This window comes from Gambusia affinis, linkage group LG18 (genome assembly GCF_019740435.1).
Source record: "Gambusia affinis linkage group LG18, SWU_Gaff_1.0, whole genome shotgun sequence".
NCBI classification, from domain to species: domain Eukaryota; kingdom Metazoa; phylum Chordata; class Actinopteri; order Cyprinodontiformes; family Poeciliidae; genus Gambusia; species Gambusia affinis.
Genome location: NC_057885.1, coordinates 2,328,438 through 2,346,333, shown reverse-complemented (window position 1 = coordinate 2,346,333; position 17,896 = coordinate 2,328,438). Strand labels below are relative to the sequence as shown.

Sequence of the window (17,896 nt, the reverse complement as noted above, 5' to 3'; positions counted from 1 at the left end):
TATTCTTCCTGATGCACTCACATTTGTTCCTAAAAGTGAGTGAAAGTAAACAGACATAATCCAAACTGAAGAGTCATTCCAAAAGACAATGCTTTGAGTTGCAAGCAAATTAGTTTTACATTTAGAAATAATACATGTGTAAGTTTATACTCTATTGGACTTTTCCTTTTTAAATTACACTGATAGCTTTCTACTTCATGGCTGTAGGTTTATTGTGTTTTCCTTCTTGTGATTCTGAAACAAATGTCTCAAGTAGGTAATTTTTATCATAGGTTGACTCGTTGGTATTAGACTGCCTTGGACTGGAACAAGTAGCAGTGTAACACACACCCAGCTCATATACTGGCTTCAGGAGAGCAAGACCAGACTCTCAGGTTTTTGATTCTCACTATATTAGAAAATCTTGTGATGACAATAATATAGGTAAAGATTCAGACAATCAGATCAGGTGTGATATCTGCTTGTTTTTCTTCCTTCTGTTCTTTCTAATGTGAGCTTCCTGCTCTATCACTTCCACCTCTTAGTGTCAATATAGATTTTTTTTACTGGTAGTCGTCTTTAATGTGAGATATAGAATCTTACAGTTGCATTTGTTGCAGCAATCCCTTGTTGAATACTTTGTCATGAAAATACAACATAAACTTTAATGAGATGGTACAATGAATACAATAGACATCAAAAATTATATATAACATATAAACATACCTTGCTGGTTGACCCTTCTTTAGAGGTTGAAATGAAGTCCTTATGACTAATCTCCAGTATTCATTACACTTTTACTTAAATTGGCCTTTTCTGCTGCCACTTGTTCTCCTCATGTCTCACCAGGGGGGTGCATCTCTCTTAGGTGCCTCAGTGGAAGAAACATCCTGAAAATTAGTTCCTAAATAAATATCCTAAGAAAATTCCTAATGCAAAATAAAACACATGAACTAACCTTTAGCATTTTATAGCTTCAGAACTTGTAAAATATATTAGCCTGGTATTGTGATATATGCGCAATACGTAGTGAGACCATACCCAGCGGTCATTACATGACTTTTTGTCCAACCAGCGAGATTTTTTTTACCATTTTTGAAAGCAGCCTAGATATCCAGATTTTCTTAGGCCATTTTAACATATTATTTTAAATTATCATCTCCAGCAGATGAAAACACATATTTAAGAAACTGAAAATTAGATTTATCTTTTAAGCTTATGTGATTTTTTTCTTTTTTTTTTCTGGGATTTAAAGTTTAGAGTTAGACTTAATAACAAAGCCCAATTCTGAACTCCAGTAAAGTGAGATTTACTTTATTGTAGTAAATTTGACTTCACATAGATGGAGCCCCCTGATTGCAGGTAGTAGAAGGTTTCCATGGGAACTTGTACAAATCACCTGATTGAACATCAGTTAGATCTTTCTGATATAAACAGTGATTTGTAATGTCAGAATGGTGAGTTTAGAAAGGTTTATTCATTCATTCTGATCTGGTTTCAGCTGCTCTTCTGGGTTTGAAGTCCTCCACCGAGTTCAAGAAGAAAGCCGTGTGGACCAGAGCTTACGGCTGGTAGCTCACAGGATCCATGGTACAAATGTTACCATGGTAAATTTTGTACACAACATTTGTCCTACTTGGTGAAAGAAACTTGAGTGGAAACTACTGTTGTTGCTCCTTGTTCAGTCATGAGTTCAGTCAGAAAGTTGTCTTCATTAAACTGCTGCAAAAAATCTGGCATTTCTTTTTTCCTTTTGTGCAATCTGAAATGTTCGTTTGATGAATCAGACGGTTTGAAAACAGAGCCATCCCGTTCTCCCTGAAGAATCCAACTCTGAGTCATTTCTTCTGCTTCCTCTTGTAGCATTTCTCCAGATGGTGTTTCCTCTCCTTCAGCAGCTGCCAGACTGTTACCGAGCCTCCTACATGAAACACCAGCACAGCTGCTGTTAGAAAGGCTCGCTCAGAGTTTTATCTCCAACTCTTTTTGATCAAATACTTTTTATTGTATTTTTATGTAAACACAACGCAATAGCAAAGACACATACACCACAGAAATCCCTCCCATACTGGATCAATTACCCTGATTTGTACCCGTGTTATGCTCCTAACAGCCAAGTTTTGTGTATAAATGATACAACCAAGGGGTGTGTTGAAGCAGGGGAGCATCTAAAATGTGCATGTCTGTGTTCCTTGAGGACCAGTGTTGGGAAATACAGATTTCAAGAAACCATTGTACCTAATGTTCAGTGGCCTGCAGATAAACAGCCAAACAGTAGCCACAGATCCAGTTCCCTAGAGAGAAAAATGGAGTACCTAGAGAGAAGCCACATATACACAGAGAGAACATAACTCCAAAGCAGAAAGAGCCCAGGCTGGAATTGAACCCAGCACCTTCTTGCTTCTAGGCAACAGAGCTTTCAACTGCAGCTCCTGTTTGCAATCATTCTGTGATTCCAAGGGAAACCTTATCAGAGATATATCTGATCTGAAACATAATCCAGGAGAATCTTCAAAGAAAATCAGGAATGGATTCTAATGTCCATCAGAGCCCATCAGTGTTTTATCTTTATAACAGAGAACCTTTGAGATGGGATGAAGATTAAATGTCAGAAAAGTGAAAACAACATAATAAGGCCCCATGCAGTGTGTGTGTGTGCGTGTGCGCGTGTGTGGGCGTGTGTGTGTGTGTTTTCAATTGGACTGCTTTCTTTCCTTACCCACAGCGAGAAGCGACAGGTAGAGCAGCAACAGGGAGGACAGGTGGAGGGCTGATGGCTCCAGGTACTGCAGCGCCTCACAAATAATGACACCTGGAGAACAGAGAGAACCTCAGCTGCTGCTCATCAGAACACTTAGTGTGTTGTTGATCAGTAGCTCACATTCCAGGTTTTATAAAATCATTCATGCCCCTTAGAATCCTGCTTCACTTGTGAAGCAGGAGGAGAATGATATCCAACTTTCAACGTCTTTTATAAAAGGGAAAGCTTGGCTGTACATTTGTTTCCAGTCAGTGTTCTTTAGAACGGGGTGTCCAAAGTGCGGTTGAGGGGCCACTGGCAGCCCTTGTTTTTTTTTTCAAGATTGGCCTCCCCAGCAAAGATGGTGGAGGGAGATTGTGATTATTTAATTTGGACAAAATTAGTTTGGTACAACACATAGTAAATCTGACTGAATTGATCCAGTGAGTTTTATTCTAAAGCAGACTTTAATGCACCCAAATTTGCATTTAATTAATTTACTAAGCTTGATCAAACACATAGACAGATTTTATTGCCATTCAACTGGCAATGTACAAATTGAAAGAAATTTCGTTGCAAGGCTCCAATAATAAGTAAATAATAATAAAAGGATCAACCATTTCCAGAGAAACAGTGACCCACATCCTGATCTTGTGCTGAGAATAGATAGAATTTTTGTATATACGTTTTCCAATTGAGTCCCATATAATGTTCAAGCTGGATGCCTTTCTTTCAGTGAGACAAACATGGAAAACTCCTTTTCAGATTTTGGCTCAACATTGACCTCTTTCTTACAAAAAAGTTAACTACTTTGTTTCATTAAAATTCTGCATAATTTAATGTACAGCAGGTAAAAAAAAACTGAACATTTTTTGTAGAGTTGGTTTTTAAAAATGTTATAGTTTTTATCCTTGTACTGTGTTCCTGTACTTTTAACTTGCTGATTTTGGCCCATGGGACAATAAGTTTGGACACCTCTGCTGCAGAACTATTATTGGTTACATTTTCAGTTAGTCTCTGTGGAACCAGTAAGCTAAAGATGTTTTTCTTCTTAGCATCTGATTGGCTGAAGTTTTGCCATAGATTCTCAGTTGTATTTCTATCTGGACTTTAAATACAATTTTAAAACAACTGGCTAGATGTTCAGGGTAACGGAACCTCTGCCTTAGTCTCAGGTCTTCTGCATTTTCCTTTTGCTTCATGTTCACAACTTTGTGTTACTCTGTGATGTAAAGGGAAGGACAATGAAGTTCCTGGTTGTAAGATGGCAACATGTGAAACATTTTAGGGAACATTATGATTTTCAAGGCATAGCATGCATTCAGAGTTCTGAAGCAGACTCGCCTTCAAAGACAACTGACAGGATGTATAAGGGGATCCAAAGAGAGTAACGGCTCCACAACATGGCGATGGAAGGTCTTTCCATAACACACAGAAGTTCATGAGGGTACCTGAAGTACAGAAAACACACAATAAGTGACAGGCAACATGGACATGCAGGGTGTTGCACTCTTTGACATGATAAGGGAAGTGTGTTTGGACATTACAGTTGGCAATGTCCTCTTTAGTTGTATTTCTACACAAATCCACTTCCTCTAATTGTGCTTTAACTGAAGGAAGCAGAGTTAAATTCCAGCCAGCATCAGAAAGTGACAAAGTGATGTTTTTTAACCAAGGCACACCAGCACAAAACAAAAAATAATTTGGGGTAGCAAGCAGCATCCCAAAAGCCTCTGAATCTTTGTAAAAACAGACCTCCAAGTTTTGATCTGAAAACTATGGAGTAGGTGTGGACAGAAAACAAATGGACCGACGATACTGAGGTGATTTTAACTTACATGAATTATAACTAGACATTGCTAAGAAGATCTTTCTGGCTCAGAAACTACAATAGACATAAACTGTGGAGGCTTATTACATTAAATGTGGCAAAAAAAGTCATTCAAGATAAGAATGCTCTTGTTTTATGAAACTGCTTACAGCATGGTTGTATAATGCATCTACATTTGCAAAATTTTAAACATCTACCACTACCATTAGCTAGGAATGGAAATGTGAAAACAGCTCCAATTAATTCTTTTGATTAGGAAATAATAAACTGACATCGTGTACAAAGATGTGGAACCGAGATATGTGACAAAAAAAAACCAAACCCAAAATACTGTTTATTTAAAAAAAATAAGTATCACAGATTTAGTAATAAGCATGTATGCACAATTAGAATTATAGCAAATAATATACTTTTTGCTTTTGGTTTCTTGTTGAGTTTCTGCAGCCTTACATTAGGTTTGAAAAATATAGAATGTGTGTAGTGTGAAGTGTGAAGAATGCAACTAACTGACCAATTTTTATGTGCAAAATTGAGCAAATGCCTATTTATACAAACATCTTCTCACTTTTACTTTGAAAGATCTGAGTGAAACAGGTTTGGTGTTAATAAGATATGTGACTGGCTGTTTGCTCACCGTAAGAGGTCCAATATATTCCACAGGAAAAACTGCACGCACACCACTGGTTTACTTTGGATCTCTTCCAAGATGATGACCATAATCAGGAGAATGTTTTTCTCAATCACCTAACCAAAGAAATTATGATGAAACCAGAGATCGGTTTGAAACAAAAAGACATCAACAAAGAGGTGAACTGCTGCACACACTTGGATGAAGCGAGGAAGGAGCCGAGCTTTCTCGATGCCGTCTGCAATGTGGAAGATCTCCAGGATGGAGAGCAGCTGGCACAGGCTCATCACAAAGCCCACAGAGTAAAACGTGTCTGCCAGAGCATCTGCAACAATCACCAAAGGCAACTAAACTAGAGAAACACTGTCATGGAAAAATTACTATAAGGTCACATTTGCTGGTCATGTCATATGATATGCTTATGAACTATCACCAAAAGAACTATTTGGGTTTCATGTAGAAGGTTAGAAGTTGTTTTTCCACAGCTGCGTCAGAACCAGACTATCTCTCCCTTTGTTTAATTCTTTATCGCTGGTATAAAGCTCATGTGTTGTCTCTGCCTGACAGAGCTTGGTGAGGTTTAATCTAGACCTGCTTCATTACTGATTGTCTATGAGCTCTCTGTATTGTGCGCAATATATATATGAATAAACCTGACTGAGTGATTTCATCTGAACAGTGATTGGAAATAGTATTTTTTCCACGACAACACCTATTACCTATTACCTATTAAATATTAACAAGAAGAAACCACCAGCAGAAGCATCCATCCATCTATCCATTTTCTGTTCACCCTTGTCCCTAATGGGGTCGGGAGGGTTACTGGGGCCTATCTCCAGTTACGTTTGGGGCGAGAGGCGGGGTACACCCTGGACAGGTCGCCAGTCTGTCGCAGGGCAACACAGAGACACACAACCATTCACACACACACTCACACATAGGGAGAATTTAGAGAGACCAATTACGGTAACCTGACAGTCATGTTTTTGGACTGTGGGAGGAAGCCGGAGAACCTGGAGAGAACCCAAGCATGCACAAGGAGAACATGCAAACTACATGAAGAAAGACCGGGAATCAAACCCAGGACCTTCTTGCTACAAAGCAACAGCTCTACCAACTGGGCCACTGTGCAGCCCTCTAGCAGAAGCACTATTTGATAAAATGATTGTTGCAGAGTTCAGTCACTTTCATTCCAGCTGTGTTGCTCATCATCCCCCACTTTCCTGAACTGTTCAATAAATTCAATATAAAGAGGAGAAACCAGCAAGCCTGGTGCTTGCTGGTTTCAACCAGATAGATCCAGCTTCCTGTTGAGAAAAGATGGTCACTTCTTCAATTCAAACCATAGAACAACAATGTAACCTGCAACAAGCTTTGGAGAGGCTTTCAGCATTCATGTTGGAGGACGAAATGCAGTAGGACGATCATATTTTATTCTTTTTAACTTACCTTGACCAAAGGTAAAAAATCTTGCGATGGTGTTAGCCAGGATCCATGTGTGACCACAGAATTGGAACAAGTTATAGGAGAAAATGTAGACCAGCCTAAAGCTGTACCTGCAGGAGAAGTCACAAAGATATTTAGTTCTAAAGACTTCATAATACTCAGATACACCGGATTGATTTCATATTGGAGTCAACTGTGAGATGCTTTATAAGATGTATTCTTGTTTGTATCTTCTGGCACCTCATATCTCTCTCCATTTAAACTGAAATGTCCATTCTGCTAGAACTGGACAGATTATTTTTGAAACATCACAGGTAAATGCAGTTCCCCATATTCACTCAATAGGAAGAGCTCTAGACTGGCTCCCTGAGGCCTGGGAGCTTCTGCTGTTGATGCAGCAGCTGGTGATTATAGTGAAAGTTTTCTTCTCTGCCTGGCTTTCTGCTGCTCCTTTACTGTTAATTGCCTTTCTATGAGAAAGGGAGAAATCTGTCGGCTTTGATTGTGTGCCTTTCACCTTTAACCACCCAGAGATGTTTCCAGATAGGTGATGCAAGCTTACACAAGTATGGGTCATTATGCGACAGTGGAAACCAATCAATAAAATCCACTAAAACATGCTCTAACTCTAAAAAGCAAAACACATGTAATACAAATGGAAGTGCACCGATGGCAGTTTTCTGGATCATGAAAAAGCCTGACCTATTGATTCCGATTTTGGTTAATACAGATGTTCTTCTCTGAACATCTTTAAGTAGTGACAGAGTAGGAACATTGATGACAGTGGGATGACCTGCTAGGTGGGACGGTCAGTCAGTCTCTCTCATGGGCAGCAGAGCAGAAAGAGACGGGCTGATTTTCAGACCTTCGTGGAGGAAGAGCATCAGCTGATAACCCAAAATTAAGGAAATCAGAGAAGTTTCACCATCTGACAAAGCCAAAGGCATGAAGACATAATAACAGCTGTTGCCACTGTTCCATGGTGGTGGAGGCATGGTGATTTGGGTGGTTGTTTTAGCCTCAGGATATGCAGAGCTGGCAGTCTTTGAGTGGACCAAAAAATTCTCTGACTCAATATGTGCTCATGCTTTGCCCACGTTTCAAGAATGGCTGAGAAAAAGAGTAGTGTTGTTAAAATAACTCTGCCAAAGTCCATTCCCCAACATGACTGAAATATTGACGAGTTGAATGAAATTCCTCTGACAAAATCGGAGAGTAGAACTTGTTGTATTTTAGATCTAGTAAAAGCCAGATCATTTTTCATTATGTCCTGATATGTGAAACTCTAAACTTATACTATTTTTACTGTGACTGTATGCATAAGAATAATGTCAATGGGTTTCACCAGAATAGAATAAAATAAAACTAAGGAAAGTCCACTGTATTATCAGCAAATAATAATTGCAAAGATAAAGAAATTTATAGAGTTGTATACAGGGAAAAAAACCAACACAGATATGATTAAATAGAAAAATAGAGAAAATTATCAACTTAACATGCTGGATTTTCTCAGTCACACTCTCAGTGGGCAAAGTAGTGTTTCAAACATCATCTGTAGCTAATCATTTTGGTCTAAATAATTAAATGTTATCAGGTTTCACATAATTTAATCAGCTCAATCTAACATATAAAACTTTAACATTCATTATTCTAATTGTACTTGCTCATGTTTCAGGTAGAGACTTAAAATACATGCTGTAGATATCTTCTATCACCACAGAAAATGCAAAAAACTATAAATGAGAAGCTTACACACATTAAACCTCATCAAACCTTATTTGATCCTTTAAGTACATCAGAGTAATTTTGGAAGTATTTCATGGGTATAATCCAGTTTTCCCAGGCTGTAGTTAAGGTTCACATACGATAAAAATCTAGATTTTTAAACTTAGCCTCTGTCCGTACAGCTGAGCATTAACTACAGCCAGTCATTTCTAAGCCCACCCTAAAGAAAACATTCCTCTGTAACTACATTGTGACGCTCAACGTTCTCACTCACATGCTCCCTCTGATGCCTTCCTTCAAGCAGGTTCTGGATCTGCTCTCAGTTCAGATATCCATGTTTCCAGTTTGAGCTTCAGTTCAGCTAATCTGATACTGCAAACAGACCAAATGCTGCAGAGCTTCCTCTGTGCTGACTGCAGCCGTTATGTCTTCACTGAGAATAGGAAGTGAGAAAATTCCATGTGCGAGCCAGGCTGTTGAATAGTCCCAGCCCCTTGAAGAAAACTATGAAAAGACTGGCTGACAAGAACATGCAGTCTGAGTGGGGAGAGAACGGGGCGGGGACAATGGAAAACGCATGTTTATGTGCAGGAATGACTCAGACACCTCCAGGCACTGATAAGAATCTAGAACTGCCACCTTGAGTTCTGGGTAGACATTTTTACAGACTTTATTTTCAATTCAAAATGTATATATTTTTTGCACAGTTTTGACTTAGTTTCTGCTGTGAATGTGTTGTTTTTTCATGAAATGGCATTTTTTGAGCTGACAAGAACATGCACCATCTGACAACTATAATCTAGTTAAAGATTTATCAATTACTAAGTTATTCATCCATCCATCCATTATCATGCACTCTTATCCCTAATGGGATCAGCAGGGGTGCTGGTGCCTCCAGCGGTCAATGGGTGAGAGACAGGTTACCCTGGACAGGTCGCCAGTTGATTGCTAAAATATTAAAATAGTTGATAATTATTTCAATAAATGATTAATAACAATTATTCCAATTAATTAATTGTTTCAGCCTTAGAAACAACAGAAAAATTGCAGAGGGAAAAAGAACAATGTTCTGACAAATGTTACATAAAAATCTAAAATATGTCTATCGAAATACTAGCAAATAAAATGTATGTCTAATTAAAGAAGGACCCCACTGTTTAGTACGGTAGAGGACCTGTAGTGCTGTAGACTTGTTCCTTTTCCAGATTTCCTGGGAACCTAGTGGTAATGTATGAAATCATAACTCTATTAAATACCAGGAGACTTTAATAGCACATTCTATGAAGGGGTCATCACTAAGTTATTTAGACGGAGAATGATCCAAAACAACCAAACCAACCCAGAAAAGGTTCATATGACTCTAAATCCTGTGAAATTAGATCTGTGGTGGGAGCTGAAGTCAAAAAAGAATCAGAGAAGAGCCAGGATGGAAGTTTGATGAAGATTGCATAGAAAGTCTATGTTTGTCAGAATTCATAACATTGTGTTGCAAAACAATCATTCATAACATCCCCAAGTTTAGTTTTAAGATGAGTAGAATATGCGCAACCCTTTCTTTTGTCCCTCTCATGATTCCCTGGCTGACCAGCCCTCTGCCCTGTGAGATGGGGCTGTGCTGCTCTCTAGTGGTTATAACAGAAAGATCAGCAGTGTGGCCCAGCTTATGTAGCTTATGTAGGGGGCCGACCTGCAAATCACTTACTCTGTCAGACAGATGTTCAGACAACACCCAGGGCTGTTTTAATGACACAGATGTTGCAGCTTCAGTGTTTTTATGTTGTCAGTTTACATTGTCCGATTGCTGTGCAAAATGACCAGAAGCCCACTGATTGAGTTTTATTCACTTAGAAGGTGTATTATTCCATGACTGTTGGTAAAGTCACACTTTCAGCAGGTGAAGCTGAGGAACAGCCAGCCAGTACATGTTTGAGTTTCCACTGTTATCCGACAGAGATGTTCCACAGACTGCTTTCTTTCTATGTTCTTATTAAATCAGATAAGCATTTTAAATGTTAATGAGTCATTCCACAGGTGTCAAACTCCAGTCCTCAAGGCCGGCTGTCCTGCAGTTTTTAGATGTGACTCGGGTACAAAAACAGCGGCTTATTTACCTCCTTCTTGTGTAGATCAGTTCTCCAGAGCCTTGCTAATGACCTAATTATTCTTTTCAGGTGTGGTGCAGCAAAGGCACATCTAAAAGTTGCAGGACAGCCCTTGAGGACTGGAGTTTGGCATCCTTGAGTTATTCCATGAGTCAGTGAGGTCGAATATTATTTATCTTAAGCACAAATCCTGCCTCACCTTCAGACAGAGTAAATTTCAGGGTCAGCCACATGGTGTCGTGATCCTTCGGTTGTTTGGACTTGTAGTTTGTCATTTTTTCTTTTGAAGTCTTTAGTCTTTGCTTTTACTTATATCTTTGTTCAGTTATTCTTACTGTTTGTGTGTAGTTGATCAGTATTTATTTCTGTTACCATCCTGAGGGCTGTTTCACAAAAGTAGGATTACAAAATCCAGGATAAGAAATAAATGCCTGGTTTGATATAGCACCATCAGTTCATCCTGGCTTTAACCATTTCACAAAGACCAAACTCTTAGGAGTTGTGACTGTTACATAATTGTATAGATAAACTTCTGGAGGCAACCTCAGCAACCACACATGAATGACAACAGAAAGAAACAGAAAAATCAAGAAAGAAGAAGAAATTAGAGAAGTAGAAGAGTACAGCCAACTGTCAGGGCTAACAGCCCATATTATAACATAGATAACATTATCTATCTATGTTATAGATAATAACATAACATATTATATGTTATAATAACATATAATATCTTTGTTATTATAACATGGATAACATTATCTATGTTATAATAACTGGTTATCCTGGAAACACTTCTATAGGTTCTATGGAGAAAAGTGATCCAGTTGTAGCTAAAATTTGATTTGTCCTCTGTTGAATCATATTCAGTGATTGAGCCACCAGCCAGGCTTTTAATTTAGAAAACAAATCAAATGAAATGGAGCTGATCTACAGTATGCGCACTCAAAGCTGATGGAAGGACAGTTGGAAATCAGATCAGTCAGATTGGGAGATGTCAGGATTTTGGCCTGTTGTTTGTAATATCATATCCTCTCGGTTATTATATCTTAGTTTCTGCATCATGTGGTGGACTGGACTCAGCAACCTTATGTGTCTTGTTGAAAATTGCAATGACCTACGCTGCTGGTAATAGTGGAAACAGCTTATTTACATCTATTTTGCACATGTAAACGGAGGCTTGTTGAGGCATGCACTCACTTTATACAGCTGGATACTTCTGGGTCCTCTGTAGTTTTCTGGACCTAAAGGAGCACCAAGTTATAATAGGAAATCTACATAGGTTTTGTACATGAGTGCTCATGTCTTTTAAAATAGATAAATATAATTGTTAAATTGGGAATTTACATAATTTGTGTCAGACTGATAAGTAGACTGTTTAATTAATGGTGAGATACAAAAAATTGATTTACTTAATAATAATGTGAAATTTTAACATAGAATAACTGTAACTTGTACAATAACAGTCATGTTTTTGCAAGTTTACCATTTCTTCATGTGTATACATCTCTGTGGCTCTACTAGTTTCCTCTTGGCTACTTCTCTGATTGTTTTCCCACTGGATTCTGTTAGGGGTGTCAGAGTAAAGACACCACACTTTAATATTTTCATTGGTATGAGCACCTCATACCAATTTCCTTCCACTGTAACAGTAAACTATTTCTCTGATGTTCCAAAACAATGTAGTCACTTATTTGCCTTTAATAAGTTGGATCGATGATTTTAACTCAGTTTTTATGGCTATTCAAGATGAGCTTTTAGTAAAAGCTGAAGGATAGTGTGGAGCGGGAAAAATTAACAAAGTCCAAACCTCGTTAAAAAGAGAGAACAAAACACAGCTTTATTACATCTGTACAGATGGAGAACTCAGAAGAGAGATCTAACTAGACAAAGGAATCACTTCTATATACTGTATAATGCCCTTCGCACACAGACAGGGTGTCATCACCAATATTCTAAAAAAAAGCTTATCAGATTAATACACATAGTGAGAAAAATGCAACCTTTAGTTAAAAACCAGTTTCAGGCAGAATATTCTGTGCCTAATAATAATTATTACTCAGCCATTGGGTCTGGTCTGTCACTCCGGAGGTATGACAGTTATTTACTTATCGCTTGTTGCTAGGCTTCTCACACACTGGAGCAAACTTGTGAAGGACAGAAGAGAAACAATGATTCTGTAAGCCTGTGTAAGATATCATAAACTGATTAAACATTGTAAGGTTAATATTAAATAAACCTCTAATAAAAGTAAACATATCGTAAATAATTATTTTATTCCACAATAGGATCAGTTATTTATGAGAAAAATGAACAGAGTGATCTCATAATGTCAGTCAGTGTATGGCTGAGTCTCCAGTACCTGCAAAAGAAGATACTATCCATGTCTTCCTTTGCCAGGAGACATGGATAGCTTTTATAGACATTTTAGAATCTTCTGAAATATTGAATATATGACCAAAGTGTTTGTATTTATTTATCTTTGCTGCTGCTGTGCAGAACCTCTGCGTGTTCAGTAGCAGAAAAAAGGCAAAGAATGGTCTGATCTGTAGTGCCCTATTCTTGTTAGCTATTCTTGTTAGCCACTTGTGTCGCCGACTTAATCTTTTCTGACTACTAGCCTGAGATGATGGATTGCCCGATGTTTTAATGTGGGCTCCAGAAGTAACTGTATCTCCTCAAGACCTCCAGTCACCAACCTGTTGCACAAAAATAGTAGTCTAAAAATATTCTGTTAGTGTGGCAGAGATTACAGTAGCCCAGTTTAGCTGGAGTCAGGTTTTGGAACAACAAGGTTCTCAAAGTGTCTGAGTAATGAAACGACAAGAATTTCCTTTGATTAAAAAACAAAAAGTTGTTGGTGGGCAGTGTTTATATTTTTAAAGAGGTAAAATTAAAGAAGTATAAAACAACATTGAAATGTGTTTAAGAATGTGAGACAAGTTCCTGACCCTGTCATCCTGGCTTTCTGGTGGGTCGGCTTCATTTCAGGCAGTTGATTAACTCTTTCACTTTTTACAGGACCAATAAGCAAACAAAAGAAAAAGTAGTAAATGGTGACGTTGATTTTCTGCGCTGTTCCACCAGCGGAGGAAGTGAAGGAAGGTGTTCAGTTCACATTTCTAAATATTGAATTAATATCAACAGCCTCCTCATTCAGATTGGCTTTTTTCTCATTTCTCTCAGCTATTGAGAAATGATTTCTTCCTGGGGGTGTGGACTGTGTTGAGGTTTTACATTTTTCCCCAATCACCAATGATTGCCTGTGACTTATGGAATCTGCCAGTTTGATAGAAAATTGCCTGCGCTATAAACAACCGTCCTCTACTGTGAAGAGAGAAGAGCCAATCTTCTGTTAGCTGGGTGGTGGAGGGCTGCTGTGTGAAGCTGAAGCTCAGGATCTGCCGCTGTTAGGAGAAGCTACGCCTCGAAGGCAGAGCTACGTCCAACCAGAATGGTGTTTTGCAAAGCTGAATGGTAGTCATGGGAGATTCAAGGAATTCTCAAATATTCACAAAAGAATCAAGACAACACTGTAGGTTTGTTTTTGATGAGGGAAGAACATAACATGTAAAAAGTTTATTTTACATAATACCGCCCCTTTAAAAACAGATATGCAGACATGATAAGCATGATAAGCAAAGAATGGTCCATGTGCTTGCAACTACATGGATTAAAATTAAAACTGCATGAAACACTGAGTTTAGATGTTTATCTATTCAGCTGGTCCGAGTGAAAAAAAAAACCTTTAGTATATTTCAAACATACTTACAAACATACTTACATTTGTGTAAGTACAATTTAAGTAAACTAAGTTTTAAATATACTACATATAAATATAAACAAAGTATGCTTTTATCAATTTTGATATTATAACTTTGAACACATTTAAATATAATTGCACCAAAATACACTTTTAAGAAATATATTAAATAAAAGTATACTTTAAGTGAACAAAATATGTACTTGCTCAAGTGGAACAAAACGCTTTTAAAGATATTTTGTGTATATTTTAATATGCTCAAAATATAATATTTTAAAATTAACTTAACGCTTACTGTTGGGTAAATTGTATTATTGGTATTATCAAATTATTTGTTGTTCATGTAGTCTTATAGTTATATCTTTATAATGCTTTACTTATATGCTTTTACTTCATTTTAATTTTAGTACAAAGAATGTTTCTGTGTATTGAATAACTTTGATTCCTTCCTGAGGCCTTCCTGAGAGAAAGCAGTGACAACCGCTTCCAGCAGAGTTTGCGGCCCGGCCGGAAACTCTGCTCTCCTTGACCTATTAGATAGCAACAAAGCCATCACCGTGAAGACATACAACTTGTCTGCTCGACGCTGTGCCTGGAACAGAAGAATCTAGTGTGTAGATAACATGTGTCTAGATAGTGATTGTCATTAGCGCTGCAACTATGTGATGATTTGTTTTCCCCGCCCTTTGAGAGTTGCAGCGCCCAATGTGATAGGGATCCTAAATGCAATAAAAGAGAGGAGCAGGCATATGTGATTTCAGAGCGGTAGGAGATTGTAACTGAAAGCACATCTCTGTCTGTTCTCCTCGCGAGTACAAAGAATCCATCTCTCTTGTCTTTCTTGTGTTTAATTAATTTTGTCTTTGATAGGTGTTTAAACCTGACATTTACTTGGTCCTTCGAACCGGATCCAATATACCAGAAGGATTCCGGCAGGCATGGTAGACCCCAGTAAAGACCGTGCGCACGGCAGGTTTCCTAGTGGAAACTTATCAGAACCTGTTCAAGGGCTGGCGCTCGACCAGCCTGCTGGGATCTGACGGTTGAAGACTCCGAGGGAAAGACGAAGGGTGAGTGGATTCTTGGTTAAAAAGTGTGGCGAATGACTGGGGGTCATTGCGCGAATAGAAAAAGTGTGGCGAATGACTAGGGGTCATTGCGCGAATAAGAAAACCCTGTGAATTCTAGACCCTAACAGGTAAAAAGATAGTGCACAAAATCCGTGAAGGACGAACGAAGTCCTTGCGCAAAATTTCGTGGAAATAGGTGGACGGAGCCTGGTGCGGTCCTGTTGTAAACAAAAAATTAATCCATTAGGTAATAAATAATAATAAATAAAATTGATCTATCAAATTTTATTTGGATAATACATTTCAGAGAAATAAAATTACTCAATAAATCAAATTTTATTTGTAAAAACACGATTCAACATAGAATTAACAATTAAAAATAACGTTAAATTGAGTTCTTACTAAATTGTAATTGGAAAAAGGACGGCGGAGTCCTGCGAGAAATAAACGCTTAAGTTCCGTGGAAAAAGGACGGCGGAGTCCTGCGAGAAATAAACGCTTAAGTTCCGTGGAAAAAGGATGGCGGAGTCCTGCGAGAAACAGGCGCTTAAATTCCGTGGAAAAGTGTGACTGTGAGTGTGATTGGAGGTATAAATACCACTTGGTGTTTTATCTCATATAAAACAGTAGGATTGTAACCAGCAAACCTGTCTTGGATGCAGAGGCGAAGAACCTCCCACTCGAAAGAGTAGAAGTGGAGGTTACCACTACAGGTATTTTTAATTGCTGGCCTACTGAAAAGATCTCCAGTTTATAGGATTCCCTAGGAGTCGGAAAAACTGGACCAAATTTTATAAAAAAAAATAAATAAAAAAAAAACAAAGTGAAACCCAAAGAAAATGCGCAAGGAAGGGTATGATGATGTTAAATTTTGGTTAGAATTAGCATTAAAAAGAGAAGAAGAGGTCCAATTAAATCTTCAGGATTTATTATCTATGGACAGTGTAAGACCAGAAAATAACTCTTTTCATAAATGGTAGACCTGTAGATTTCCTTTGCGACACTGGTGCATGCAGAACAACATGTAGAAAAAACATTCCTGGGGACACGTAACTCTTTGGTACAAGAATGTGCCTGGGTCTGATAAGAACTACTAAGACAGACTCAACAAGGTCACTCCAGCTAAGATCACAGTGACTTATCTATACTCGGACACAAAACACACCACCGTTACAGCTGTCGCTCTGATGAATTAAAATCTTTAGACAGAACGTGGACCTCCCCGCACGTGTCTCTGTTTAAACATAAAGGTGAACAGTGGAAGCAATTAGGTAATCTTGTTGAGGAAGGAGAAGCAGCTACCGATTGGGTGGCTACTTCCTCAAACATAGAAACTAGTGCTTCCACTGGGTTAACTAGAAAAGCATTGTTCTGGACAGCATGGGTGCAAAACGGGCAACATTTGCACCCCAAACAACACTGACAAATGTTACTTACAGAAGAAGAGGAAGTTCTCTTAAAGGACGTTCCTGATAAACTATGGTCAAAGGGGCCCACGGACGTGGGTCTTGTAAAGGGAGCCTTGCCGGTGCAAATTAGACCCAAAGCAGAGTTTAGACCAAAAGGTCAAGCAATACTCTTTAAAACAAGATGCACAGGAGGGTATAAAACCAGTAATTATAGCACTTCTAAAACATCTAGCTGAGGAAGGTCATAAGGTCAATAAAAATAAACTCCAACTGTGTAAAGAACAAGTAAAATATTTGGGTCATAATTTAAGTGCAGGAGGGCAGACCATAATGGAGGATAGAAAAACAACAATTCTCTAAGCACCTAAACCACAAACAAAAAAAACAAAAGATGATGTTTTTTTCTGGGGTTAACTAACTATTGTCGAAACTGGGTGCCTAATTATGCAGAAATTGTGGCTCCTTTAAACAAACTAATGTATGAAAAAGATCTGAAAATGTCTTCCTCTTTGGAATGGACAGAGGAAGCAGAAAAAGCATTATGTGAAATAAAGCAGGCCCTTGTGTCAAGTGCTGCGCTTGCTTTACCGGACTATCCAAAACCTTTTGTCCAGATGGTGGATTGTAAAGGTCATTTTATGACCTCGGTACTAGTTCAACAACATGGTGATAAAATGAGACCGATAGCATATTTCTCTTCCAAGCTCGATAGTGTGGCGTGCGCCTTGCCTCACTGTGTGAGAGCTGTGATTGCTGCTTCTATGGCAGTAGAAGTTAGTGCTCCTATTGTATTGTTTCATCCGTTAACATTAAAAGTACCACATGCAGTTTCAGCACTATTATTGCAGACAAATATGACTTTCTTATCACCTGCTAGGCATCTTTCATGTATGTCCACACTTCTATCTCAACCTCATCTGACTATTGAAAGATGCACAGTTTTAAATCCTGCAACTTTGTTACCTCTTCCAGATGATGGTACAAAGCATGATTGTCAGGAAATGGCAGAACAAACAGCAAAGAGTAGAAATGATTTAAAAGATCTACCATTAGATCAAGGTGAAATACTTTTTGTTGATGGTTCCTCAAAGAAAAATGAACAAGGAAAAACTCAAACCGGGTATGCAGTAGTGACTGACAAAATAGTGCTAAAAGCTGAAAAACTTCCCTCACACTACTCAGCTCAGGCTGCAGAATTGATAGCAC

At 38.3% G+C, this 17,896-nt stretch overlaps 2 protein-coding genes across 5 annotated transcripts in view; one reads left to right on the top strand and one right to left on the bottom strand.

Moving 5' to 3' along the window:
- The window catches only part of focad (focadhesin), a 55,221-nt gene extending 53,427 nt beyond the window's left edge, over positions 1-1,794 (top strand). For 3 of the 4 annotated variants that reach the window (XM_044097796.1, XM_044097795.1, XM_044097797.1), the window contains one exon: positions 1,481-1,794. In XM_044097796.1, the coding sequence (XP_043953731.1) occupies positions 1,481-1,554 (74 nt within the window). In that variant the 3' untranslated portion in view covers positions 1,555-1,794. Of the gene's footprint in view, positions 1-272; positions 375-1,480 lie in introns of all 4 variants that reach the window. The other variant, XR_006368793.1, reaches the window with a different exon arrangement.
- Positions 1,278-8,858, bottom strand: hacd4 (3-hydroxyacyl-CoA dehydratase 4). Its single transcript, XM_044097799.1, has 7 exons — positions 8,624-8,858; positions 6,628-6,734; positions 5,376-5,503; positions 5,185-5,294; positions 4,064-4,170; positions 2,699-2,791; positions 1,278-1,900 (listed from the first exon to the last, which is right to left on the bottom strand). Coding segments are annotated over exons 1-7 (630 nt in total). The 5' UTR covers positions 8,626-8,858; the 3' UTR covers positions 1,278-1,817.
- Between the last annotated feature and the right edge of the window lie 9,038 nt (positions 8,859-17,896).